Raw genomic sequence first — 26,768 nt, forward strand, 5'->3', positions numbered from 1 at the left:
CCAAAATAGTGGATTTATTGCATCCCTACACAATTTATGGACTTATTTGTTTTGAGTTCTTTGTATGTGTTGATTTCTGTTTTTCCTTGTTTTGTGACAAAGGGGTGGGGATTTCAAATGGGCATATGCAAATCAGGAGTTGGTTCGGCCTGGAAGAAGCATTCAGCGGAATCCTGCTGAAAAGGGCCAGATCCTGGATTTGGCGCATTCCTAATTATGTGTAATAAAGTTGAATGACACAGGGAATAAGTATTTAACAAATGAAGAAAAGGAGGTGCAAAAGAAGGCATAGAAAGCCAAGAATCTTGCTGAAATCTGTCAGTCCTGTGCAAAACAATAGCTGGTTTAGTTATAATTGAAGGGTAAAAAGCAAAGAGCTCACTCAAGGCCATCATGGGTGGTGTGGGGCTGTTTTCCCTTTTTCACCTACAGATCTATCCTACATAAGTGAATTATGCTTAATGCTTTATTTAAAAAATACCATTATAAAATGCTGCTTCCAGATGTACACGGTCTTTTCCCAAAAAGCGACTGCAAGATCCAAGGTGCAGAGCTCCACGTCTCCTCCTTGCATTCTAAACCGAGTTAGTTCTTGCTGCGGGCAGTGTAACTTCTTCTGCATCATTTATTCCTGTAAAAGACCAGAGGTGAAGGAATGCACACACTGATTTAGGAGGGGTCTTCGTTAGTTTTTAGATTAATAGCTGACCAGTGTGCTTCTGAATTCCTTCAGCTCTGGTCTGCTTTTACAGAAATAACACCAAAAAAGTTACACTGCCTGCAGAAAGAACTCTGTTTAGAAGACGGGCAAGAAGGAGATGTGTAGAGCGGCACCTTGGATCTTGCAGTCGCCTTTGGGGAAAGAGTGTACATCTGGGAGCAGCGTTTTATAATGGTATTTTTTTTTATAACCCATCAAGCACACTTTCTGCATGATCGTTCTGTAGCTGGAAACGGGTAGAGTGGATTTTTAACTTGAAAAAAAAAAAGTGTTACTGGTCCTTTAAGTCAGAAATAACAGATCTGCAACAATGATTCAGTATAGATTCAAACAGCAGCACATTTTATTCTGTCTACATATGCCCCATCAGCCATTTATAGCGTCATAACCTTGTAGCACCTGAGCACTACAGAACAGCACAGACAATGCAATGCAGCCATCCATGGAAGTTACATTACAGGAATCCGATTTACACTGGGTTCTAAGGCAAAGGTACGGAATGACATCTATACATTGCTCTTAGTGCAGCAGGGACTTTACATTCCAACCAAATAAAAAGACTCTGTGATAATCTTACTACTTCATCATAGCAACAAAGGAAAACGTCTGACCAATTTTAATATCTTATGTAAGGTTTCCTATATACAGGTATGGGATCCGTTATCCAGAAAAGCTTATCCAGAAAGTTCAGAATTACAGAAACAGTCTCCCATAGACTCCATTATAATCAAATAATCCATCTTTTTAAAAAGTATCTTTTTTTTTCTCTGTAATAAAAACAGTAGCTTGTACTTGATCTCAACTAAGATATAAATAGGCCTTATTGGAAGCAAAACCAGCCTATTGGGTTTATTTAATGTTTACATGATTTTCTAGTAGACTTAAAAAAGGAACTATTGTGAAAATGAAAACTTAATATAAGCTTCAGCATACTGAAATAAGAAACTTTTTAAATGCAGTCAATTAAAAATTCTGTACCTTTTCTGAAAGTCAAGTTTATCTTTAATACCCCTCTCTCAGCATCTGTTTCTCTTCATTCTGTCTTCATACAGCAGTTGGGTGTCAGATGAATGATCCAATATCTTATAGGGGGGCTCGTTTTTGCCTAGAAGATGTATTAGAGCTCACTTTATTTAAATCACAGACACCATGTCTCTCTACATGCAGAATTTGTGCAAAAGTTATTTTGTTTGTACTTATTTGAGTGAGCTCTAATACATCTGCTAGGAAAGTGCCCCCCCCCTATAAGATATATTGAATCATTCATCTGACACCAAATTCCTGCATGAAGAAAGAATGAAGAGAAACAGATGCTGAGAGGAATAGTGAATATAAACCTGATTATTTCAGAACCAATGCAGAATTTAATTGATTGTTTTTTTAGAAAGTTTCTTATTTCAGTATGATGAAGCATATATTAAATTTAAATTTTCGTGATAGTTCCCCTTTAAGGTATGAAGATCCAAATTACAGAAACATCAGTTATCCAAAAAAAACAAAAAAAAACAGGTCCCGAGAATTCTGGATAACAGGTCCCATACCTGTACTGCATTCACAATAGTCCAAGTAAGATGTCTATCTCAAAATGTTGCCATTGTTCCAGCCATAAAGGGCTATAGAAACATCTCACTAATACTGCACTTTTATGTTAGAGACAGACAGTACATGGCTGGAAGAATGGCAACAATTTCAGATAGAAAATTCACATTCATATGTATTATTCATCAGTATTTTAAAAAAAAGATTTTGTACATAAAAGGCACAACTCCCCAGCAAGCTATGAATGGCCTTTTGAAAAAGCGTATGGCCCTCCTCATTGGGCCAGCAATAAGCCTAGAGAAAATAACTGGCTGGGTAGAACTTTCCTGACTAGGCTTTGTCCTAAGACAGAAGATCAAGCCGGTTTATTGTATAAATGAATAGAACAGTGATTATGTGTGTCTAACCATTTACTGAACTTCAGTTCTCAGTTAGTTGTGAGTACAGACTAGAGAGCCTCATGCTGGCTGTTTCTGCTTTATAGAATGTATAGATGAACTGTCCCCTTACGATTCTGCCCAAGAACCACAGCTAAGGTTATTCAATGTCTTCTGGTCTCACAGGATGTGGTAGAGGTACGATAGACTTCTTCTCTGTGTCTCTTGATAGAGCTTTTCTCATGTCTGGGAAAACAAAAGAAAATAAGTTATGTCATGATTTATTTATAATACACAAAAGCCATGAATATCTTGTAAATTATATCCTTATAAACGGTGACTAGTGATGTCATCAGTGAGTGAGTAGTAATGTCATTGTTGTCACATGACTCACTGAAACGTGTTTATTATAATTAGGGATGCACCGATTCCACTATTTTGTATTCGGCCAAACCCCCCGAATCCTTTGTGAAAGATTCGGCCGAATACCGAACCAAATCCTAATGTGCATATTCCAATTAGGGGTGGGAAGGGGAAAACATTTTGTTTTGTGATGAAAAGTCACGCAATTTCCCTCCCCAACCCTAATTTGCATATGCAAATTAGGGTTCGCGTTCGGCCGGGCAGAAGGATTCGTCCGAATCCTGCTGAAAAAGGCCGAATCCCGGATTCGGTGCATCCCTAATTATAATAAATAAAGTACCCCTTGTTGGAAAATATGACGATATCAGAAGTAACCTCGGAGCTCCATGACCTGTATAAAAGCACTCGGCCTTCAGCCTTGTGCTTTTATATGGTCATGGATCTCCTCTGTGACTTATAATATCCTTAGATTTTACAGTAAGGGTACTTTGTTCACTGTATAAAACACTCAGATATTAGGACATATGAGGAAACACTTCTGTGCAACTAGCAGAAACAGGAGAGTCTGCTGGATAACCATTTCATTTTCACAATAAACAAGAACATATAAAATGGTCAAATTGATTCCATTATGGACATATATATATACTGTATATTATATTTGCATTCCCTTTGATGTCTATGGGGGTATGTAAGCCCCCTCCATAATAATTTAATCAGTAAAGAGCCTCTTTGAAATCTTTAGATAACTGCCACTCTGGTTGTTAAAAAGTAAGGCTGCAGCATCCCCTTAATCACTTAGAAATCCTTCTCCTCCTCTAATTCCCTTAGCCCCCTCCCTCGGGAATTTCCTTTGGCTGTTGGCTTATGAGCATGCTCAGTTCTTCTCAGCTGAGATTACTAATCACATCCCTCTAGTCTAACAGCCAATGATGAGATATCATTACTGGTTCCCATAGAAACTCTGCTCTAGCTGTCTGATCCTATTTTTTCTCCTAACCACCTCTCCTGAGCTCAGCTTAACAATTACAGTGTTCAATCCCAGCAGAACTTTTTATCAAAGTATGTTGTGCCTGTGTAAAGCTGCATTCTATGAATTTTACAGCATACATGTCCTGCAGATGTTAGTGTTACTGATGATGTGTGAAAATGGACGCAGGATGAAAGCTGCTATTTGTTTTAGGACAATGTGATGGTGCTGGCAAATGGAGGGGGTATAGACAGTACAGATTATGCGACTTGGGTGGGGAAGATATGCCAAACTTATATACATGATAGGAAAATGTAGGCTTTACATGCCCTTTAAAGCAAAAAGCAATCAGTCTTACAGTACATAAAAGCAAATACAGGATATTTGCACAAAGGCAAGATGTCTGAGCTCTTACCGTACGCATCTTCATCCGGCTCCCCATTGCTGGCTGAGTAATACTCTATGACAGTTCGATAGACACTGTATCCCAGCTGCTTGTACATATTCACTGCAACTTGATTGGAGACTCTTACAAACAAATCAACAAAAAATCCTCCTTTTCTATAAAAAAACAAAACGTCAGTTTATAAAGTGATATTGCTATAAGCCACGAGCCTATGGAGAGAAAAAATGTTTTAGCAAATTTTCCTTCTGCCGAGACTCAGTAGAAAGTCTCTAGTTTTGAATGTGGGTCTTTGTATGATACAAACACACTATTGCTCACATTAATTGATTTCATGCAAACGTACATGTTAAGCCATATACTGCTAAGCTACCGAAACTTCTTAAAGGGGTGGTTCACCTTGAAACAACTAGTTGCACCAGAAATAAAGACTTTTTCCAATGACTATTTTCTGTGTGTGACAGTTTTTCTAATATTGAAGTGTAAAGTGTCATTTTTCACCTTCTGAAACAGCTCTGGGAGGGGGGGGGGGGTCGACGACCCTGTAAACTGTTCTAAATGGATACATTTAGTTGATATGTTTCTTATCTTTGTCCCAGCTGTTAGAATTGATACAATATGAGAAATGTATCAACTCAATGTTGCAAAATTGTAACAGTTCAGAATCTGCGCCTGAATTACTGAGCTGCCAGACTCAAACACCAGAGACACAAACATTCAACTTTAAACTTAGATTTTGGGAAAACATTAAAAAATAAATAATTGAAAGTAATTGAAAAAGGTATTTATTTCTGGGGAACAATCCGAAAACAACTGAATTGAAAAAAGTGTTGAGAAGGTGAAAACACTTTTAAAGCAAAAGATTGGCTTTATTTTTATCTTCCACTGACTCTCCATTGTGTGACTTGCCATTTAACCTTTGCACTGTGACTCCTTTCAACAGCTGTACATGAGAAACTACAAACAGCATGTGCCTCTAGCAGCTTGGTATACTCCTGGCACAGTGCATTCAGCTGCTACATCACTTCAACAAACGGTCTCTCTCCCCTCCCCCAGCTTTGCCTTTTGGCCCTGAAAGGGAGTCACAACACTGACCATCATAATAAAACCTGTCCCACATTTACAGTTTACTGGTATACTCTATTTTAATATTTAGAGAAAGATCATGACGGCCCTAAGATCATGTATCCTAGGACTACTCAATAGAAGGGATGCACCAAATCCACTATTTTTGATTCGGTCGAACCCTGAATCCTTTGTGAAAGATTCAGCCGAATACCAATTCGAATCCGAACCCTAAAAATGTTTTTACTTCCTTGTTTTGTCACATGATTTTAAGGATTCGGATTGGGTTTGGCCAGGCACAAGGGTTCGGCAGAATCCGAATCCTGCCGATAACGGCCGAATACTGAACGGAATCCTGGATTCAGTGCATCCCTACTGAATAGTGTAGTTCCTAAAAGTATTTTAGGAATAGAATTAGCACACTTGTATTTCATGAGAGAGTCTGTACTCTCCACCATTCAACGGCTCAGAAGAGCAGAAACAGCCTTCCCATTAATTAAACTGCCTTGATATCATATTTGAAGTTCAATAAGATTTGCGATCCTTGGACTGAAGAGAAAGATGTCTCCCTAGGCTATGACCAATCACATCAGCAAGGTTACTGCCTATGATGATCAATAAATCTGCCATTCAGTTTGTATGTTGCAATATATGTATACTGATCATTCATTCTCCTGCTGATATTATGCCTGGGCCTGTATTTATATACACATTTAGAGACAAACAAAAAATCCACATTGGTCACCTTTCAGAAATTTCTTCTAGTAATTCCATCAGTTTAGCTGCCAGCCCAAGACGTCGGAATTCTGGAGCAACAGACAGAGCAGTGACGTGCCCATGCCATTCCTCTCGTGCTACTGAACCCTCGGCTTTTCCCATTACTGCAAAGCAAAACAAGCGTTTTTAGGGTATACATTAGGAGTGTTTAATCTAGTAATTCTAGCATGCAAATTTAATACTTATACAGTGGAACCTCAATTTTACATCCCCTGATTTTAAGTTTTCCCTCATTTTACAGTTTTGTTTTGTGGTCCCACCTATATATTATGCATAATACATTTCCCTGATTTTACATTTTCTTGGATTTTACCACATTTTTTCTGGTCCCCTAAATGGGGGTTCTGTTGTATAAATTTATAATATAATGCTCTCTTGGAGAGCAGGCACTTTTAGCCAACGCCTCTGATGAGGGAAACATTTTTTTTTCAAGTGATGTTTCAAGGTGTTTTTTATGGCTTTTCTAGCTTATCATATTGAGCACCTGTTAATAGATCTGAGAATGAAACACAGAATTGTATATAAGGCTATAATGGCCTATCTAAGCCAGTTCTAAACCTGCTGTCTACACTACATGGTTAGTTACATGGAGCATAATGTTTCTTAAGTTCAGTTTCTTCAGTTATTCCTCTGTAAGCACAGAAGTTAACACAACTCTGGTGTAATTACTTGGTAAGAGGTTTCTATTAACTGTCGCAACACATTTCGTGTTCAGTCTGAGAAATTAGGTATGTGTGTGAAAAAGTTAATTTATTTTTTTTACATAACTAAATAAGCTCATATCAAAAGGAGGGGATTTTTTGACCTTTTAAAGAATAGTACACCAAGATCATGTTGCACTTTGGTGTGTTGCAATTGGTGTAATGGATATGCAGTTCAGGGTAGAGATACACCGAATCCAGGATTCGGTTTGGAATTCAGCAGGATTCGGATTGTGCCTGGCTGAACCGAAACAGAATCTTAAAGGGATACTGTCATGTGAAAACATTTTTTTTTCAAAACACATCAGTTAATAGTGCTACTCCAGCAGAATTCTGCACTGAAATTCATTTCTCAAAAGAGCAGACAGATTTTTTTAAATTCAATTTTGAAATCTGACATGGGGATAGACATTTTGTCAATTTCCCAGCTGCCCCTGGTCATGTGACTTGTCCCTGCACTTTAGGAGAGAAATGCTTTCTGGCAGGCTGCTGTTTTTCCTTCTCAATGTAACTGAATGTGTCTCAGTGGGACATGGGTTTTTACTATTGAGTGTTGTTCTTAGATCTACCAGGCAGCTGTTATCTTGTGTTAGGGAGCTGTTATCTGGTTACCTTCCAATTGTTCTTTTGTTTGGCTGCTGGGTGGGAAAAGGGAGGGGGTGATATCACTCCAACTTGCAGTACAGCAGTAAAGAGGGATTGAAGTTTATCAGAGCACAAGTCACATGACTTTGGGCAGCTGGGAAACTGACAAAATGTCTAGCCCCATGTCAGATTTCAAAATTGAATATAAAAAAATCTGTTTGCTCTTTTGAGAAATGGATTTCAGTGCAGAATTCTGCTGGAGCAGCACTATTAACTGATTCATTTTCTAAAAAAATTTTTTTCCCATGACAGTATCCCTTTAATTTGCATATACAAAGAGGCCGAATCCCAAATAGTGGATTCGGTGCATCCCTAGTTCAGGGACACATTCTAATTTACAAGCATGAAACTTTTTAACATGCTGTTGTTGAACTACACTCCGCAGTACCCACCAGTCAGGGTAGCAGGACGTTTTATATTAACAAAAACAAAAGACATACAGACCTGCAGAACCAGTGCTTTAACATTACCAAGTCCTTTCAATAGTACTTACTGTAGCCCATGAGTTCTCCACCTGGTGCCTCTGCAACAATAAAATATTCGGGCCAGTGTGCCAAATACTGCAGGTAAAAAGGAATGCCATACTAGAGTTCTGCAGTTAAGGAACAAACGTTGTTATATGTCCTAAACATTTATATTATTACTATGATATCAACCACTACACACTAACAATAATAACAAAGATAACTGGATTACCAGTGAATAGACAAGTCCATTATGCAGAGGAAGTCTGTGCATAATCACTTAAAACTACCTTCTTCCACATTTTCTCTCATCAAGCATTGCATTGAAAGTGTTTTTCAATTTATGCAGATGGAAAGGCATTATTCAGGCATTTATTGCCTCTTCCATGAGCCCAAAATGCCCCTTCTGCAGTCACCCTTTGTGTACAGAGAGAAGCAGTGAGCATTTGAATGTCAGTGGCAAAAAGTGACATTTAAAGGGGGACAGTTACCTATAATGTAAAAGATTGTTTGCATATTACAGCCTTTTTGTACCATTTGATATATGCTCAGCAGGTTATTTGAATAAACAACATAAAGGATACAGTCTCAGTTAGTGGATCCAAGTTGCTGCAAAAGGAAACAGATAAAATTAGTAATCCTCCTCCTCCCTAGCAATTATTATTTACAATATTATACACAGCATGTCAAAAAATAGGGGGCTGATAGTTCTGGTGTGCATCTATGCTTATCTTGTTAAAATATTTCAACCGTATCATAAATGATTATGGTTTGGTGCAAGAAAAAAAAAAAGATGACATATAAAGCAGAATATGAAAGTCCCCATTCCAGAGTCATGGGTAGGTTTGGAATTCCTATCCTAATTTTCAAGAGAACCGAAAGGGCATTTCTCATTACAAACGCCACCTAAAGTGGCCAACTGAATGCAGAAATCTATCAGCTTCCAAACCTCCCCCGAAGCCTGATCCATTCTGAGATGAAACACTTCTGTTAGAAATGTAATAATATTTGGCCAAATCATATCCACTAAATGGCAGAGTTCTCATTTTATAGGAGAACTAAAGCTTAACTAAAGACGTAGGCTAAAATTTTTCTACATTATGTTTTGTGCTTCTGTACCAGCCCAAGGTAACTACAGCCCTTTAGCAGGAAAGATCTGTGCCTCCAAAGATGCCCCAGTAGCTCCCCATCTTCTTTTCTGCTGATTCACTGCACATGCTCTGTGCTGCTGTCACTTACTGAGCTTAAGGACCTTGTAAAATCAGTTTATATTACAGGCCAAGCTGATTTTCTACTTGATAATTTGTTACGACCCCTAAGCTTAGCTTCTCAACAGCTGCTCAGATCCCACTGAGCATGTGAGTGTCGCAGACACATTCCAAGATGGTGACCCCCTGTGACAAGTTTGAAGTCCTGGATCATTGCTGCTATTGAGAAGCTAAAAAACTAGGCTGGTGCAATGAGTTCGGTATACAAAATATGACATATTTAACCATATACATTTTTAAGGTTTAGTTTAGGAAATGCACTTTTTCCAGTTCACTTCATTGACCCCAGTCCTTAATTAAAGCCTCAGTTTTCTTGCATGCTAGTGCCGCAAGAACTGACCACACCACCATATTTCTCACCTTGACCCAAATATCACCGTTAGCTGTAATTCAACAGCTGGAAAACTGGAGGAACTAGGCCAGTAATGTACCTTGACAGACACCATCTTATAATCACAAACTGTTTGCCATTTATTTTCTTTTTATGTTTTTCATACATAGGGGTTATGTAATAAAAGACACAAAGTTTGTTACAGGGCAATTCAACTGCAGCAAGCAAATATGCAGCATTTACAAATCCCCTGTTTAAAAGTAAACCTCTTATTAGTTGCTATAGGTTACTGCACCTGGGCAAACTGTGTGCCTTTCTTCCGCCGTGTCTGTAATGTCTGATCAGTTAGTTCAGGGATCCCAAACTCTTTGAACACGTGAGCAACATTCAGTTGAGTTGGGTAGCAACGCTAGCATGAAAATTGGGGTGCCAAATAAGTGCTGTGATTGGCCATTTGGTAGCCGCTATGTGGACTGTCAACCTACAGGAGGCTCTGTTTGGCAGAATATGTGGTTTTTATGCAACAAAAACTTGCCTCTAAGTCAGTAATTCAAAAATAAGCTCTTGGTTTGAGGCCACTGGGAGCAACAGCTAAGGGGTTGGAGAGCAACATGCAGGGCGCTGCGCCAATGAAGGGAGTTGAGAAACTCACAGGGTCGGACTGGGGGGCCAAGGGCCCTCCGGGACTACTGTTCAGGGCCCCCTCCGACCCCCTGCCTCCCTACTATGACACGCCGAGGATGCATGCGCGAAGGCGCTGATCAGCACGCCTGCGTGTAGGCACCGCTCGGCGCTCCTCAGTGAAACTTTTTTTGTCAAGTTCGATCGGGACGGGCCCGCAGGGGGTCCATTAAGGGTCGGGCCCACCGGGTTTTTTCCCTGTATCCCGTCGGGTCAGTCCAACACTGGAAACTCGGTTCAGACGGCAGCGACCACTAGGTACCAGGGGCAGCAAAAATGCCACTCCTGGCACTTTAAGAGCCAAATTTTTCTGGCCCTCTCTGCTGCCCTCGTGGACACCCTCTGGCGTGAAAAAGGTGATCGCATGGGGGAGGGGCATCAGCAAGCTGCCTCAGGCTGCGGAGGGCCAGGATCTACCATGGCAACATGGTGCTTGCGAGCCACTGGTTGGGGATCACCGAGTTAGATCATTCAACCCAACTCTTTTTCCTGCTACAAAAAAACTCATCCAAGCAGGGACTTCCATATTGATCATACAACAGTCTATGTGAATGTGGTGTTTGTCCAAACACATTCTTGGTACCTGCAAATACCACATTTAGTTGCCTCTTTATGCCACAAGCAGTGGTCCCCAGACAGCTGAATGTTCAGTAGGTTCTTCGACGATACTTTATAACCATATGGCTTCTAATTAAGTTATGAAACAGTGTAACAGCGCCATGTCCATATACAGCTTCACCCCTTAGCTCCTCCATTACCCCCCCGCCCCCAACACATAACAACGGCAGACAGGAAGCCCACAGAACGAACAGCTGGACGAAGCTCTCTCTCCCCGTGTCTTACATGTTATTAAATCGAAACAGATCATCACACGTGAAAGCTCTCAGCGTTGTCATCTTCTTATGAAGTCTCAGCACACTCAGACAACCACGCCGGAAACCAGACCTCTGCAGCCACCGTACTAAAAGTGACGTCAATTTACGGGCGGAAGCTTCGGCCCACTGTAAAGGAAGTGTTGTCATGGAAACGCAAATGCTCTCATGTTGTTAAATAAGATTACAACGCAAAGGCTGACAGCTCTGTGATTCACTGTAGTGCAAGTCATGTGGTTATACGGATTGTAGGCTGTCTGTAGGTCTCTTATTGGGTATTACAACGCTATATGACGATCCGCTATCCGGAAACCCCTAAAAACCAGTGTCGGGTCCTGTGTGTCGGGTCCTGTTGCTGACTGCCAAATAGGGTCACTATCTGGCTATTATGACAGCTGGTGGTCTAGTCATGCTAGTGTGGTGGTATAACGTCACCACTTAATCTGCATGATCAGATACAGATTCAGAGATGAAAACTCACCCAATTTTTGAGACTGGAGTCAAGCTATCACACTGTTTCTGAACAGCAGTCAAGCTATCAGACCATTTATTTCAATGAACACAGTCAAGCTATCAGACTATGCTTTTAGCAACAGCAAATCACATTTTCCGTGCATTCCACCACTAGTGCCACGAAGTACAACACCACCTTACTCAGTCCACTTTGTTTCGTGAAATTTCACTGTCGAAATTTACCGCAACGCTTCGCCAAATATTGCAATTCACACTAAATTCTAGTCCTCATGTGCCAATTTCTGTTACCCATAGCAACAGCAAATCACATTTTCCGTGCATTCCGGGGGTTCATCTAACATAATCTTCCACAGTAGAAACTTGGTCTCCTTTAAAGGGCATGTAAAGGAAAAAAAATAAAATCCCATTTTTACTTTCTTTAATGAAAAAGAAAGCTATCTCCAATATACTTTAATTAAAAAATGTGTACTGCTTTTATTAGAAACCTGACTGTATGCAGTGAAATTCTCCCTTCATTTACTGCTGTGGATAGGAATTGTCAGACGGTCCCTAACTGCTGAGCAGGGAAACAATCATAGTTATGAACAGCAGGGGGAGCCCCCACCTTACTTCCCAGCCATGCAGAACTCAAGCAGCTTTGTTTGTTTCCCTGTAGAGCAGTCGGCGACTGTGTAGAGATTCGTATTGGATTATATTTTTGCCTTTACATCCCCTTTACTGTTTCCAACTTCAGCTGCAGGGACAAAGATCATGGAGATTTAAACAGATAAACTGGGATTCTATTTGTAGGATTATTTTGCAACAGCCACTGGTTCTGCAGAGTTGGAGAAAGTTTTTATCAAATAATACAAAAACTATAAAATCCACATTAGATTACATGACAACACAGGACCAAGTGCAGTCTGCCTATTCTGATTATTAATCAGTCTTGCTGTATTGGCTTCTGACAGATATTTCTTGACTTGTGCTGTTTTGATAATTTATGACAATCCTTAAACTGCCCAGACCACACTGAGATGTGCACAGTCTTGGTTTTGCAAAGATGTTTAAAGGAAAACTATACCCCCAAACAATGTAGGTCTCTATAAAAAGATATCGCATAAATCAGCTCATATGTAAAACCCTGCTTCATGTAAATAAACCGTTTTCATAATAATATAATTTTCTAGTAGTATGTGCCATTGGGTAATCATAAATAGAACATTTTCATTTTAAAAAATAAGGGCCGCACCCTGGGATTGTACGATTCACTGTGCACACAAACATGCCAAACCAACTATACTTGTTAGGTCACATGAGCCAATTAACAGACAGAGTTCTGTCTTTTGCTTCAACACTTCTTCCTGTTACAGATAGAACTGTAGTATTTCTGGTCAGGTGATCTCTGAGACAGCACACAGACCATCACGAAATGGTGGTTCAAGGCAAAAGATGTAAAAGGCCAAGATTTACTTAAATTTATAGAAAAGTTTGGTAAGATTCTTTAATATGCCACTTAATATGATGTAAACTATCTGTTGCTTAAGTGTTTATTTTGGGGGTATAGTTTTCCTTTAACAAAGTTACAATATGGTGACCCCATGTGGCCAACTTTGAAAGCATAAATCATTTGTTTTATTAGGCTTCTGGTGCAGTAAGTTCATGTTTATGTTTAGTATACAAAATACAGCATTTCTAGCCTTATTCTATTTTAGACTTTACTTCCCCTTTAAATAGGTTGTTGCTACGTGGCAGGTATTTCACCGACCTAGTTAATAAAAATCACCCAAGGCCAGGGCTGGTCCACAAAAAATGTTCTCACAATTACAAATCCTCAAAGACAAGGACACAGCAGCTACATGATATATAATGAATATGCATTTTTACTTAATTGTATTATAATGACCAACACACACACACACACATACAAAAAAGTATTCATTAATTGAATTACCTAAGGCTGACGATTTAACCCCAATGAAACATGTTTTATGTTGTGTTCAAATATATACGGTGGTGCTTAGAAGTTACCTTTTGATTTTTTTTCTATATTAAACCATCTAATTTTCAAAGAAGTCCTAAAAGTAGATGAAGCAAACCTAGTTCAGACAAATTAAACGAAACACATTATATTTGGTCGTGTATTTATTGGAAAAAAAGGATCCGTATTCACTTAGTTTCACTCACTAATTGGTGTGACCACCTTGTGCATCAATAACTGCAACTAAACATTGTGGTAACTGTTGATCAGTCCTGCACATTGACTCAAAGAAATTTTAGCCCATCCCTCCTTACAGAACAGCTTCAGCTCTTGGATGTTGGTAGGTTTCCTCACATGAACCCGTTTGCTTTAGGTCTTTCCACAACATTTCATTTGGATTAAGGTCAGGACTTTGACTTGGCCATTCCAGAACATTCACTTTATTCTTCTTTAACCATTCGACTTATGTGTTTAGGATAATTGTCTTGCTGCATGACCCGCTGTCTCTTGAGATTCAGTTCACAGACATTTTCCTTTAGAATCCTCTGGTATAGTTCAGACTTCATTGTTCCATCAATGATGGGGAGCTGTCCAGGCCCAGATGCAGCCAAACAGGCCCAAACCAGAACACTCCCACCACCAAGTTTCACATAGACAAATACAAGAGTCCTCTGCTCTCAACCCATTATCAATATATTTAAAGGGGAACGAAACTTAGTCGCACCTAGGAAACCACGCAATCTTCTTCCTGCTGTGAACGGCGTTTTGGCGCATGTGCAGTAGGATCATTTCGCCGGTACGGATCTACTGCGCATGCGCCACAAGTCACGCGCATGCGCAGTAGATCTTACAGGCGAAATGATCCTACTTCGCATGCGCCGTTCAAAGCAGGAAGAAGATCGCGTGGAAGAAGATGTCGTCTGTGAACTCCCTGGACTGGACCTGCGCAGAAGGGTAAGTAACAAGTTAGGGGCATTTGCCCAGCAGGACGGGTAGGCCAGGGGGGAGGAGGGAGGGTGGGCAAATATACGGGAGGGGGGGGTGGGGGGTTTGCGCCGACTAGGTTTCCTTCCCCTTTAAGACATTGAGACATTTTGTGCATACAGCTACTAAAAAGGCCTTACCCTTTAAACAAAACATGGATTGTTTGAAAGCAGCTAGTAAGTTGCAGGTAAAACATAATCCCTTTGTAAAATGTAAAATGAAGCAATAGAATTTTTAATGAATCAGATGCAAGTTGAGTGTAGGACTGGCCAGATATGGGATGACTTTGAAGTAGTTGGCCAACTTAAATATATTGCAATATATGGACAAACAATCCCTGTTTTGTTTAAAGGGTAAGGCAGTTTTCAGTAGCAGTTTGCACAAAATGTCTCAATGTCTTAAATATATTGATAATGGGTTGAGTGCAGAGGACTCTTGTATTTGTCTATATGTATTGCACCCCTGCCTAATGGTTTTAAAATTAGTGGTGAGCACAACTTTCCCTTGTTCAATAAGTTTCACAGGTGGGATTAGATTCTTGTGCTGGAATGCAGGTTTTTTTTTCTCCATGTGTACTACTCCTCATTTAAAGGGCACCTGTTTGTTAAAAATGTTATCCCCAACCCATATTCTGATTGGGGATAAGTCGTTTTTTTCTTAAAAAAATGCCCCCCGCCAGCGCTACGCTACCTGCATCGGAAGGGAGATCCCAGTGTGAGTAGCCATGTTCAGTCACTCGCATGCGCATAATGAAAATGTGCCCCAAATTGCTTGTTATGTGCATGCAAGTGACACAACATGGCTGCTCGCACTGGGAGGGGAGGCATTTTTTTTTTTTTAAAAAAAAACTGTTATCCCCAACCGAAATGTGGGCTCTATTAGCCAGCACCTTTGGTTGGGGATAACATTTTTACCCAACAGGTGCCGTTAAGACAAAAAATTCTATTTTGGCTTCATCTATCCACAAAACATTCTTCCAGTATCCTTCTGGTTTGTCCACATGATCCTTAGCAAACTGTAGATGGTCAGCAATATTTTGGGGTAGAGTAGTGGCTTTCTCCTCTTCTTCTCCTCCTCTTTTGTTGAGCCATGATACACATCCACAAATGTGTTGTATGTGTGATCAGGCTTTGCTGGATCCCTAGGGCCCACGATCAGATCAGCCCAATATCGCCCACCTCAATGTGGGCATATTGGGGAGAGATCTGCTCATTTGGCGAAATCGCCTGAGAGTTGGCCCACAGTGTCAGGTTTTCTATTGGGTCCTGGGAGACCAAGTCCCACTGTTAGCATTTTTAATGGGGCAAGGTAGGATAAATAGGATATTGGCATAATAACTGTGGCATGTCAGAGTAACAGGAACTAACCCTTCAGCTTTCAAAGATGGAGAATATGCAACAGTGGCACTGCTACAGGGGTAGCTGACCCCGCAGTAGGGAGTGGCCCACAGAGAAAGAGGGGCCCAGAAGGAACCCATGACTCTCACCCCCACGTCTGACCAGTGCATGACCTGCAACCCCACATTCTTGCCCCCTTCATTTATATTGCATAAGGCTTCTTATAGGGCACCTCATCCATAATTCCAGTGTAATATCTCACATTTCGCTTTGGTAAAAGGTGTTTTGCTATAACTGGCATCTTAACTTTTAGTATTGTTATATTGCCATCAGCTGTCTCAGGTACTAACCATCAGATAGATATAGAGAATAATATATGCCCTATTCAATTAATATAGACTATAAGAATATTAGGATATTAGGAATCCCAGAAGAGTTCCATGACCATATAAGGCACAAGGTCAAAAGGGGACCAAAGACAAAAGGGGGCTACATTATTCTATATAATACCCAAGATTCAGAGAGTCATGTGACACAAGCTAAGCAACAATTAAAACTGATGACTTCACTAAGCTCTATTAATAAGGATACACGTATTTTAATGGTTTAGTTACATTTTTCTGCTTTCTGCCTTTAATCACTGCAGGCATCTTACCTACAACATAAATGTGCCATTTTTCATTTCGCTTCTCTCTACCAAAAAAAAGAAATATAAACATTTTTTTTTTAACAAACTATGATTTATTATGTGCAAAATACATTGAAAACATAAGTATACGCAGAGGCGTTGATGGATACAAAGCCCCGTTTATCTGCATCACAACACAAAACAAATCATTTTACATGTACACGCTTTAAAATACATGAATATTTTGTTTTCAACATTTTTGTTACTATTTCATGTATTTTTCTCTAAAAGCAAACTACACAAAACCAAACTGCCTTACATAAATAGTGTTATTTCCATTTGAATTTACGTAGAAAACTATGTTGTACAGCACAATAATAGGGTATGTGCCAGCACTCCCAATTCTTCTGCTCCTTGAAGCTTTCCTTCAAGAACAAGTCTCTAGCTGTATGTGTAATGTCTGAACCTGCAGATCTGTACAGTACTGTTACAGTCCCATGCTTGACATTCCTTCATTACAGTGGCACAACTACTGGGGGAGCAGGGGATGTGATTGGGCCAGGGCCCGCACCCCCTCAGGGCCCCAGGCAGCTCGCGCACTGGCGATTTCCGCCCGCTTCAGCCGATTTCCGGCCAGATAATCTTGTAATTTACGTTACTGCTTCCTTACCACTTGCTTACATTCTGTTCTTTGCCATCACTTCGTCAAGGGAGTTACCCAACCATTTGATGGTGTTTTGGAAATTAAGAGGTGACATATTTACACATGGTTTAACAAATGCTCTACATTGCTTTGACAACCTGCTGTTTCTTTGCTTGGATTTTGTCTCAACCTGTTGCAAGACACTGAGATCTAGCAGTTATAGTTGTTAGGCACTTTCTAGACATATGAGACTTAGGAGCAAATTCACTAAAGGGCGAAGTTTCGTCTGCGAAGGCTCCGCGACACTTTGCGCCACTTTGTCAAAGGTAAATTCACAGCACATACACTAAGGGGCACATTTACTTAGCTCGAGTGAAGGATTAGAATAAAAAATACTTCAAAGTATTTTTTTGCCTACTTCGACCATCAAATTGGCTACTTCGACGTTTGACTACGTCTACGAATCGAACGATTTAAACTAAAAATCGTTCGTCTATTCGACCATTCGATAGTCGAAGTACTGTCTCTTTAAAAAAAACTTCGACCACCTACTTCGCCACCTAAAACCTACCGAGCATCAATGTTAGCCTATGGGGAAGGTCCCCATAGGCTTTCTAGCCAATTTGGGATTGAAGAAAAATCTTTGATCGATGGATTAAAATCCTTAGAATAGTTCAATTCAAAGGATTTAATCGTTCGATCGAATGATTTTTCCTTCGATCGTTTGATCGCAGGAAATGCGGTAAATCCTTTGACTTCGATATTCGAAGTCGAAGGATTTAACTTGGAGGGTCAAATATCGAGGGTTAATTAACGATATTCGACCAATAGTAAATGTGCCCCTATATGTGCCCCTAATTCACTAAAATGAAAAGGCTGCATTTCACCAGTCGAACGCTGGGGAAGTTTCATTGCATTAATTTGTCATTCATTTCTGCCTAGCGAAAATTCATTATTACTCTTACGCCTATGAATAGGGTACATAGGTCATGTACTGTATACGTCTTTATTAGAGATGTTGGTGCAAATGCTTGAAGTGCCCACTTAATATTAAAAATGTCCAAGCAAAATAAAGACAAAAGAGATCCTCTAATGCCCTACACAAATAAAACAAATGTGGCATGCCTCTCAAATGGTAAAAAATTTTTCTTAATAGTTAGAAAGTCTAAAGACAATCCCGCTTTAAAATATGAAAAAACGCCATGGGTTTTTATAATTTTTTTGACTATTTGGCATACAGAATATGATGTCACTGACATAAGATTGAGGAGGATTTATCTTCATCTTATCAGTTCTCCAGGTCTAAGGTGGCGCAGGAAACTCTGGCGAAAGAGGTAACGTAATGGAAAATTTGCACTTTAGTGAATTTGCGGAGTAACGATCGTTCGTCTAGCGTCAGGGTACAAAACTGGGGTAGTGGCGGTCTCTTTCGCCAGTGAATTGTCCTCTACACCTGTTAGTTAATTGCCGATGTCCCTTCGGATAAGATTTCTGGCAAATTTTTGCTAGCGACGACCACTTTAGTAAATTTGGCCTTTAGTTGGAGAAGACTAGTCGTAGTCGTTAACCAGCTGCAATACGGGTCTACAAGATACAAGGGATCATTAACAATCAGGAAGGTAGGGTGCAAATTGCAAAGAAGGGCACAGTGCACCATTTTTTGCACTTTTTACCCTACACACCTTTACTAATTGCAGCAGGTCCATGCTCTCTGTTTCAGATCCCAGATCTGCAGCTGTCCTAATGAATACCAGGATGGCTGCGTTTGGCACCACTGTATTATAAAGGGCAAGTCTGTCCCCAATCACTTTCACATTATTCTCATAATTTCAGCTTTATTAACAAAACAGACCCCACAAACTCTCTTAACTCTACCTTCTTATAATGCCCTTATGAATTCGGCAGACATATCTGTTACCAGTTGGATACAAGTCACTAGCAGGTAGCAGCATTGTCTTTAAATAAGACAGTTAGCTCCGAGCTTAGAGATTGTAAAACTTTTACTCCTATATGTTTGGAATAATTATTAACGCACATGTTAAGTAAAAAAAGTAATTCAGGACTTATGTGTGAATGCGTTGTGTTATAAACCCAAGTACTAAACCCAACTGAATAAATGCCATTTTATTAACTTGCATTCAGAAACATATTTCATACCAATTTGTGTATCCCAGGACAGTTTCTCTATAATAAGTAATGCCTTGGAATGTTGGGTCTGAATTATAAGATCACTCCAAAAGATTTATATGAAGGTGTGCCATTGGGCTCAAAATAAACAGATATGATTTTCTATCCAAAAATCAGATGCTAAAATAAGGGTCAGATTTATCAAGGGTCGAAGTGAAATCGAGGGAATTTTCGAAGTTAAAAAATTCGAAATTCAAAGTAATTTTTGGATACTTGGACCATCGAATAGGATACTACGACTTCGACTTTGACCTTCGTTTCGAAGTAAAATCGTTCGACTATTCGACCATTCGATGATCGAAGTACTGTCTCTTTAAAAAAACTTCGCCTTCAATACTTATTCCAACTTAAACCTGCCGAAGTGCTATGTTAGCCTATGGGGACCTTCCAGAGCATATTTCTAAGTTTTTTGTATTCAAAGGAAAATCGTACGAATCGTATGATTCGAAGTACTATCAGAGTACGATCGTACTACGATCGGACGAAGCAAAAAATCCTACGAATTCGACTTCGAATTTCGTAGTATTCAATTTGATGGTCGAATTTCGAAGTATTTTCCACTTTGAAATTCGACCCTTGATAAATCTGCCCCTAAGTGTTTGAATAGGTTTGAACATGGGTTGATTTTGAAACATGAGCATTTTGCTCAGATACCTTTACTGAAGAATGTCAATACCCTTCTATTATATTACAAAAAAGTATTCTATAAGGGGCCGATTTATCAAAGGTCGAATTTCGAATTCATGTGATTTTTTTCCCCCACTTTTATAAATTCCAATATACTCACAACTCAAATGGGAGGTTATTTAAGAATAAATTAGATCGAATTTGAAACAATCAAATAGAAAATTAAATTGGAAATTTTTCTCCAAAAAAACTCGAATGTCAAGAAGGTTATTAATATCTTCAAATGGGTCACTGGACCTCTTCCATTGACTTCTATGTGAACTTGGCAGGTTTTAGGTGGCGAATAGTCAAATTCGAGTTGTTCCCAGGGTCAAGGTATGATAAATCTCGAATTTTGAGTTTGAATTATTTCCAATTCGATTTTGTGAGTTTTGACCAAATATCCCACTATACTAATTGCTCTATACTAGGTTCACCAAGAGCTTATTAATCAGGTCAGTGGGCATTACCAACTCATTTAGGCTCTGCCTAGTATTCAGAATGACTAAACTTTGCCCTCCTGAGTAAGGTACACAATAGCGTATACTTGCATGGAGGCTTAGAACAATTCCAGTTTTTGCCCAGTTCACTATGGCAGTCAATTGCAGGCCCATGAACCCAAAACCGTTCTGGGGGCCATAAATTATTGTAGGAACTCATTTGTGCCTGTGTTGGGATGTTAATGCATATAGAGAGGTGCAGCTGCCAGAAGACAACACATTTGAGTATAGGGGTAATAGACAGACTATGTGGGTAAGTGTATTTCTTTATTAAAACTTGAAAACTTTCCTGTTGAGAACAGCCATGTATTTTCTATTTCCCACAATACCACTTGCCTATACCTGCTTTTAATAAACAATCTCTCTCTGTCAGCGAGCGTTACAAATATATTCCTATTGACTGTGTGATTGTAAAAAACACATATAATACGACGGAAATCCGACAGGAAATTCCCCTGCGTTTTTTTAATTCGAATTTTCCATTACAAAAGAAATATAAAATATATATTTACTTAAACATATATCGATACAATGCTCTAAGACCAGCAAGAGATAAACATAACTTCATATATTAAATGATAACTGATGCACATCACGATAATGTATAGTTAAAAATCCCTGCAGTTTACCCGAAACCGCCATAGAAAGGTTATATAAAATTAAACATTTGTAGTATTTGTTCCTTATTTTGCTTTTTCCTATTTAATTTCAGTCTAATATTTGTTGAGGATACCAGGATGCACTGTAACAGTGTTGTCAAGTGTTGCCACATGTTCCAGCAGTTAGCATACATTATCATACATTTAATTGACTGGATATTAAAGGGATACTGTCATGGGAAAACATGTTTTTTTCAAAATGCATCCGTTAATAGTGTTGCTCCAGCAAAATTCTGCACTGAAATCCGTTTTTCAAAAGAGCAAACAGATTTCTTTTTATATTTAATTTTGAAATCTGACATGGGGCTAGACATATTGTCAGTTTCCCAGGTGCCCCCAGTCATGTGACTTGTGATCTGATAAACTTCAGTCATTCTTTACTGCTGCGCTGCAAGTTGGAGATAGATCACCCCCTCTCTCTCCCCTCCCCCCAGCAGCCCATCAGCAAAACAAGATAACAGCTCCCTGGTAGATATAAGAAGAGCATTCAATAGTAAAAATCCATGTCCCACTGCGACTCCTTCAGTAACATTGAGTAAGAGAAACAATAGCCTGCCTGAAAGCAGTTCCACCCTGCTGGCACATGACCAGGCAAAATGACCTGAGATGGTTGCCTACACACCAATATTACAACTAAAAAAAATACACTTGTTGGGTTAGAAATTACATTTTACATGGTAGAGTGAATTATTTGCATTTTAAACAGTGTAATTTAAAAATAAAAACTACACCATAAAAATCATGACATCGCTTTAACGTAATGCTCATTTCAAGAGTCTAACACTTGTAGAGAAGAACACATGGGGTATAGACATCACAAATGAAATTCCAGGATCAACTGGATCACTAAGAAGACTGAACAGCCCCACCAACTTGCCTTATAGGATTTGCTTTGCTCTGCTGCGGAGCAAGCTACAATACAGCACCATTGGGTTGTCAGAACTTTGAGGTGTAGTAGTTAGAAAGCCCCATGTTGCTGTAGTAGAAGCTAATCCCAGAGGTGCAGGTATGTATCCAACTCTATTTGTGGTGCTGATCTATGGCCAAAGAGTGCTGAGACTTTACTAACTGCAATAAAATGTCTTCCGTTTGGCTCCGTCCTAAGGGCAGGAACACACGCACGAGTGCCATCTTGCCGGCGATTTATATTCTAGCCAGCGGGAAGGCAGTTCGGGGAGATTAGTCACCCCCCAAAAAAAGAGGAGATTTGTCATCGGGTGACTAATCTCCCTGAATCTGAGCGTCTGTCTCTGCCCTTAAGGTGGTTTCAAGAAAGACCAACGATGATCAATTGAAGACATCATCATCAAAGCTTACAATCTTGCATCAGTGAAACCCCTGTGGTAGGATGATAAAAGTACCCTCCGGTAACCACTATTTCTTCAGCAGTAAAAATGGCCATCGAAGCACTCTCTTATCAGTCATTCATCATATACAGCCTCAGCTGTGTGGTGGGACAATGCCTAAAACTTGACTTTCAATCCTATTTTTTTTCAAAAACCCTTTTCTCTCCACTTTAGTTAATTTCTATAATGTTCTTATAATATAAGTAATACATATATCCTTCCTTCAAGGCACAGGCAGTAACATATATCATAATATAAGCTTGTGTAAAAGAAAGGTATAAAATCCACCACTGTTATGATTTAACTGTGGTCAGATCCTCAAATTCAACACAGCTGTTGGGCTCGGGGAATGTCAGTTCTACTATAGAGCTCCCTCCTGCAATCTACTGTCTATTACAAAAAAAATATTGTTTTCCTAGATTCCTTGAAATGTTTTCATGGAACACGGTGTTCAGGGCTTGTTAAGTCCTCTAAGTATTTGCAGCTTATGCAATGTCCTGTGAAGGCAGAAGGTCCCAGGGGAGCCAGCCTCTTTAACCCAGTCCCAGCCAGATGTGAGTATAACGTAATGCTGAATTTCTACACTTTGTCACTTTATACACCTACAGTATTAACTGTCCACAGCTCATAAAATCAGCTAATAATAAAATCTCCTTTTTAATACAGGATGTGTAGGGCAGTGCTAAACTGGATTCTGCTAAGGCATCAGATGATATGAACAGCCATGATGATATGATATATTCATGTTACACAGGGCAGTTATTGGAGACAAAAAAATCACAAATATATAACTACTGAGGATCACAGTTTTACCCCTGACATAGAGTCCTGCAGCGGGTTGGGTACCCACGGGTTACCCGCAAAAACCTGCGATACCCTGCGGATTACAGGTAGAAGTTTCGGGAGCGGGTATAGAAATGGGTCGGTGGATCTCCAGTTTTGCGGGTCTTCTCACTAGCGAGTTTTACTCCTTTTTTTTCTGATCACGCCTACTTCTAATGATGTCACTTTCGGTTTACAATGTCAGCACTTCCTGTTTTACTCCTTTTTTCCGGATCACGCCTACTTCTAATGATGTCACTTCCGGTTTACAATTACAACACTTCCTGTTTCTTGATGGTCAGTGGGTCGCGTATCAGGTTGCGGATAAGGTACTTGTGGGTCAAGTCGGGTAGCAGGTCCAAGTATGCGGGTTGCGGGTCCGGATTTAAAGAATTGGTTCCACGCAGGGCTCTACCACCTGACATGCGTACTTGGCTAATAATTTTTGCTCGGTGCATAAAGAATGTCCTTAAATGCACATTCAGGGGGTTATTTACTAAACTCTATTCAGGCTTTTTGGGGCAAAACTCAAATTTTTCCAGTTTTCTCTCAATTAGAATTTTTCAAGATTTATTAAAGCCTGATTTAGCAAAAAGCCCGAATCCGAAAATACGCCATCTCAGACCTGCGGAGGTTGTGTTTAAGTCCCTATCCTATTATGACTTCCTGTGGTCTGCGCTGGAATTAGCTCGAAAGTCTGATCTTTTCGGGCAAAAATCCAAAAAATTAAAGCTTTTCGGGAAAACTCCCCCCCAAAAAATGAATAATAACCCTCATAATATCAGCATAAAGTTGGTGACTGTGTTGGCCTTGGTGCTGTGAAAAGAACAAATTTACAATAATAGCAAGAACTGCAGTTCTTACACTTCAGCATTTCATAAGGAGGAATAATGTCTGCAAAACCTGTCACCATTTATTGTGAATGGGATTACCGCAGCAAATACAATTAAATGTTTTTTTCAGATTATTTTATGCTTTTCTGTGAAATCCAATCAAAGTAGAGGGAGGTTTATCCTGCACAATGAAAACGTTCAAGTGGAGTTTTGGAATAACAGATCCCATCAGTGTCCCAGGCTTAGCTTCTCCATGCCAATCAGAGGAACACTGAGCCCACTGTCTAGCAGGCAAACATGCTTACACTAGAAATAAGATGAAATGATCTGCTCAATTGTAGCTGATTAATTCATTTATACTTTGTGGGTTAGGCAGTAACATGGTCAAAGTCTGCTTCCCCATTGCATTAACACAGAAGCATTCAGATCTGTGAATGCCAGTTAAAACATAACTGCTGGTTGGCTGCATTTGAAGTTTGTTTTGCTGCCCATGTGACCATGGTGACTGCTATTACCAGAGCACTACAAGTTCTCCCGATGGCCCAGACCATATTCCCAGTCTGAGACTGAAAAGACCACTATACTCTATTTCCCTGCAGAACTATACTTAGGGGCACATTTACTTAGCTCGAGTGAAGGAATAGAATAAAAAATACTTCGAATTTCAAAGTATTTTTTTGGCTACTTCGACCATCGAATTGGCTTCTTCGACCTTCGACTACGAATCGAACGATTCGAACTAAAAATCGTTTGACTATTCGACCATTCGATAGTCGAAGTACTGTCTCTTTAAAAAAAACTTCGACCACCTACTTCGCCACCTAAAACCTACCGAGCACCAATGTTAGCCTATCGGGAAGGTCCCCATAGGCTTTCTAGCCAATTTCTGATCGAAGGAAAATGGATGGATGGGTTGATGGATTTGGATCGAACAAATAGCGCTAAATTCTTCGACTTCGATATTCGAAGTCGAAGGATTTAACTTCGACCCTAAGTAAATGTGCCCCTTAGTATGAAGAAAAACCTTCTTGGAATGGAATTTTAAACATAGGAGGAGCCCTGGGGTGATAATTAGCTGGCTGCTTAGATAAGGCAAAACCGGAAACCACAGCCAAGCCATTAATTCGCAGATGCTTGGTTGGAATAGCAAACTGATAATCAATATACAGTCAGCTTTTTTTTCCCACTAAGTAAATTGATAGAGAAACAATAAAATGAATGTACAGTTGAATGTCTAAAAGTGTAATAATCATCAGCACAGCTGGTGATATGTACATGTAGACCAATAGGCTTCGCAGAATGCAGGTATTCTAAAAGCTTCTTCAAAATATTTAACCAGGCACATCTACCAAAAACAGCTAATTACAAAAAAAGTCTGTTTATAAAAAAAAGGCATTTACAAAGTGTGTGTATAATACAAATGCTTCTGTGAAGACTGTACGATCGCAACACTGCGAAGGGCTATGTATCCCTGTCTATAGACACGTTTGGGTCAAAGGACGGCAGATACTGCTGCCAACAAATGCAGTAAAGTCTGAGTTTTATTTTTACTCCTGCCCTACAATTTTTTCCCTAGAAAAGTAACCCGTTTAGGAAACAAGACACATAGAAACTTCATACCAACATTATTCAACCAAGATGGAAACCTTTCCCAGCAGTAGCCAATTCCATGACCATTCTACAAGGCCTGAAGAGCAGTTAAAAAAACCTCAAAACATTCCTGATGTTGGTCCAAGAAGTTCATTTTCCACCCAACTGGGCCTTCTGCCACGTTCATTCCAACTTGCGACTGGAGTGGGTTTATAAGAGCACAGATAATGCCGAAAAACATCTGCACTACCAACACTACAGTCTTTTTACAAGTGGCCAGCCAGCTGCAGTGCGTGCAACAAACCTTACAGCCAGAAATACTACATCTGCACATCGGTATCTTCATCATCGTCATAGCTGATGACACCTTGAAAGTCACTTAGGATACGTTTGTACACAAAGTGAAATACTTGGAGCTGTGGTCGACTGTGCAGCTCCGCTTTGATTTTCTGGGGGTAAGTGTCCTCGCTGAGCTGCTGACAAGTGTCATCGATGTAAAGGAAGAGACCGTATGCTTCCGGGTCTTGTACATTAAACCTCTTTGCACACATGTGGCAGATGTCTTCGGTGGTTGTGTAGGGCTTTACTATTAACGTCTTGCCTGTACATCCAGAATCAGCTTCCTGCAGGGCGACCCTCAGGTAGTTCTGTGCCAGAGGAAAAAAAAAACACATCAGAAATCCTGACAAATTGTGTGCCTGGACAATTAAGGGCAGATTTATCAAGGGTAGAAATTCGAATAAAAAAGACCAACCGAAATTTATTAAAAATTTTGAATTCTTCCAATCATATGAATCGAAGTTTTTTCAAACTTTTTTCCACCAATTGACTCCAAATAGGTTCTAGGACAGAGGTCCCCAACCATTTTTACCCGTGAGCCACATTCAAATGTAAAAAGAGGTGGGGAGCAACACAAGCATGGAAAAGTCCCTTAGGGTGCCAAATAAGGGCTGTGATTGGCT

At 39.8% G+C, this 26,768-nt stretch overlaps 2 protein-coding genes across 7 annotated transcripts in view; both read right to left on the bottom strand.

The window, feature by feature from the left end:
* Positions 1–1,040: 1,040 nt before the first annotated feature.
* On the bottom strand, positions 1,041–11,241 carry naa20.S (N(alpha)-acetyltransferase 20, NatB catalytic subunit S homeolog; the record flags this gene model as incomplete). The annotated part of the gene is given in 6 exon segments (NM_001087177.1): positions 1,041–2,883; positions 4,386–4,531; positions 6,184–6,319; positions 8,055–8,145; positions 8,610–8,634; positions 11,149–11,241. Coding segments are annotated over 6 exon segments (537 nt in total). The 3' UTR covers positions 1,041–2,797.
* A 10,975-nt stretch (positions 11,242–22,216) lies between these two features.
* The window catches only part of rin2.S (Ras and Rab interactor 2 S homeolog), a 100,305-nt gene continuing 95,753 nt past the window's right edge, over positions 22,217–26,768 (bottom strand). For all 6 annotated transcript variants that reach the window (XM_041564351.1, XM_018265106.2, XM_018265105.2 and 3 more), the window contains one exon: positions 22,217–26,453. In XM_041564351.1, the coding sequence (XP_041420285.1) occupies positions 26,127–26,453 (327 nt within the window). In that variant the 3' untranslated portion in view covers positions 22,217–26,126. The remainder of the gene's footprint in view (positions 26,454–26,768) is intronic.

Source organism: Xenopus laevis, chromosome 5S (assembly GCF_017654675.1).
Source record: "Xenopus laevis strain J_2021 chromosome 5S, Xenopus_laevis_v10.1, whole genome shotgun sequence".
NCBI classification, from domain to species: Eukaryota; Metazoa; Chordata; class Amphibia; order Anura; family Pipidae; genus Xenopus; species Xenopus laevis.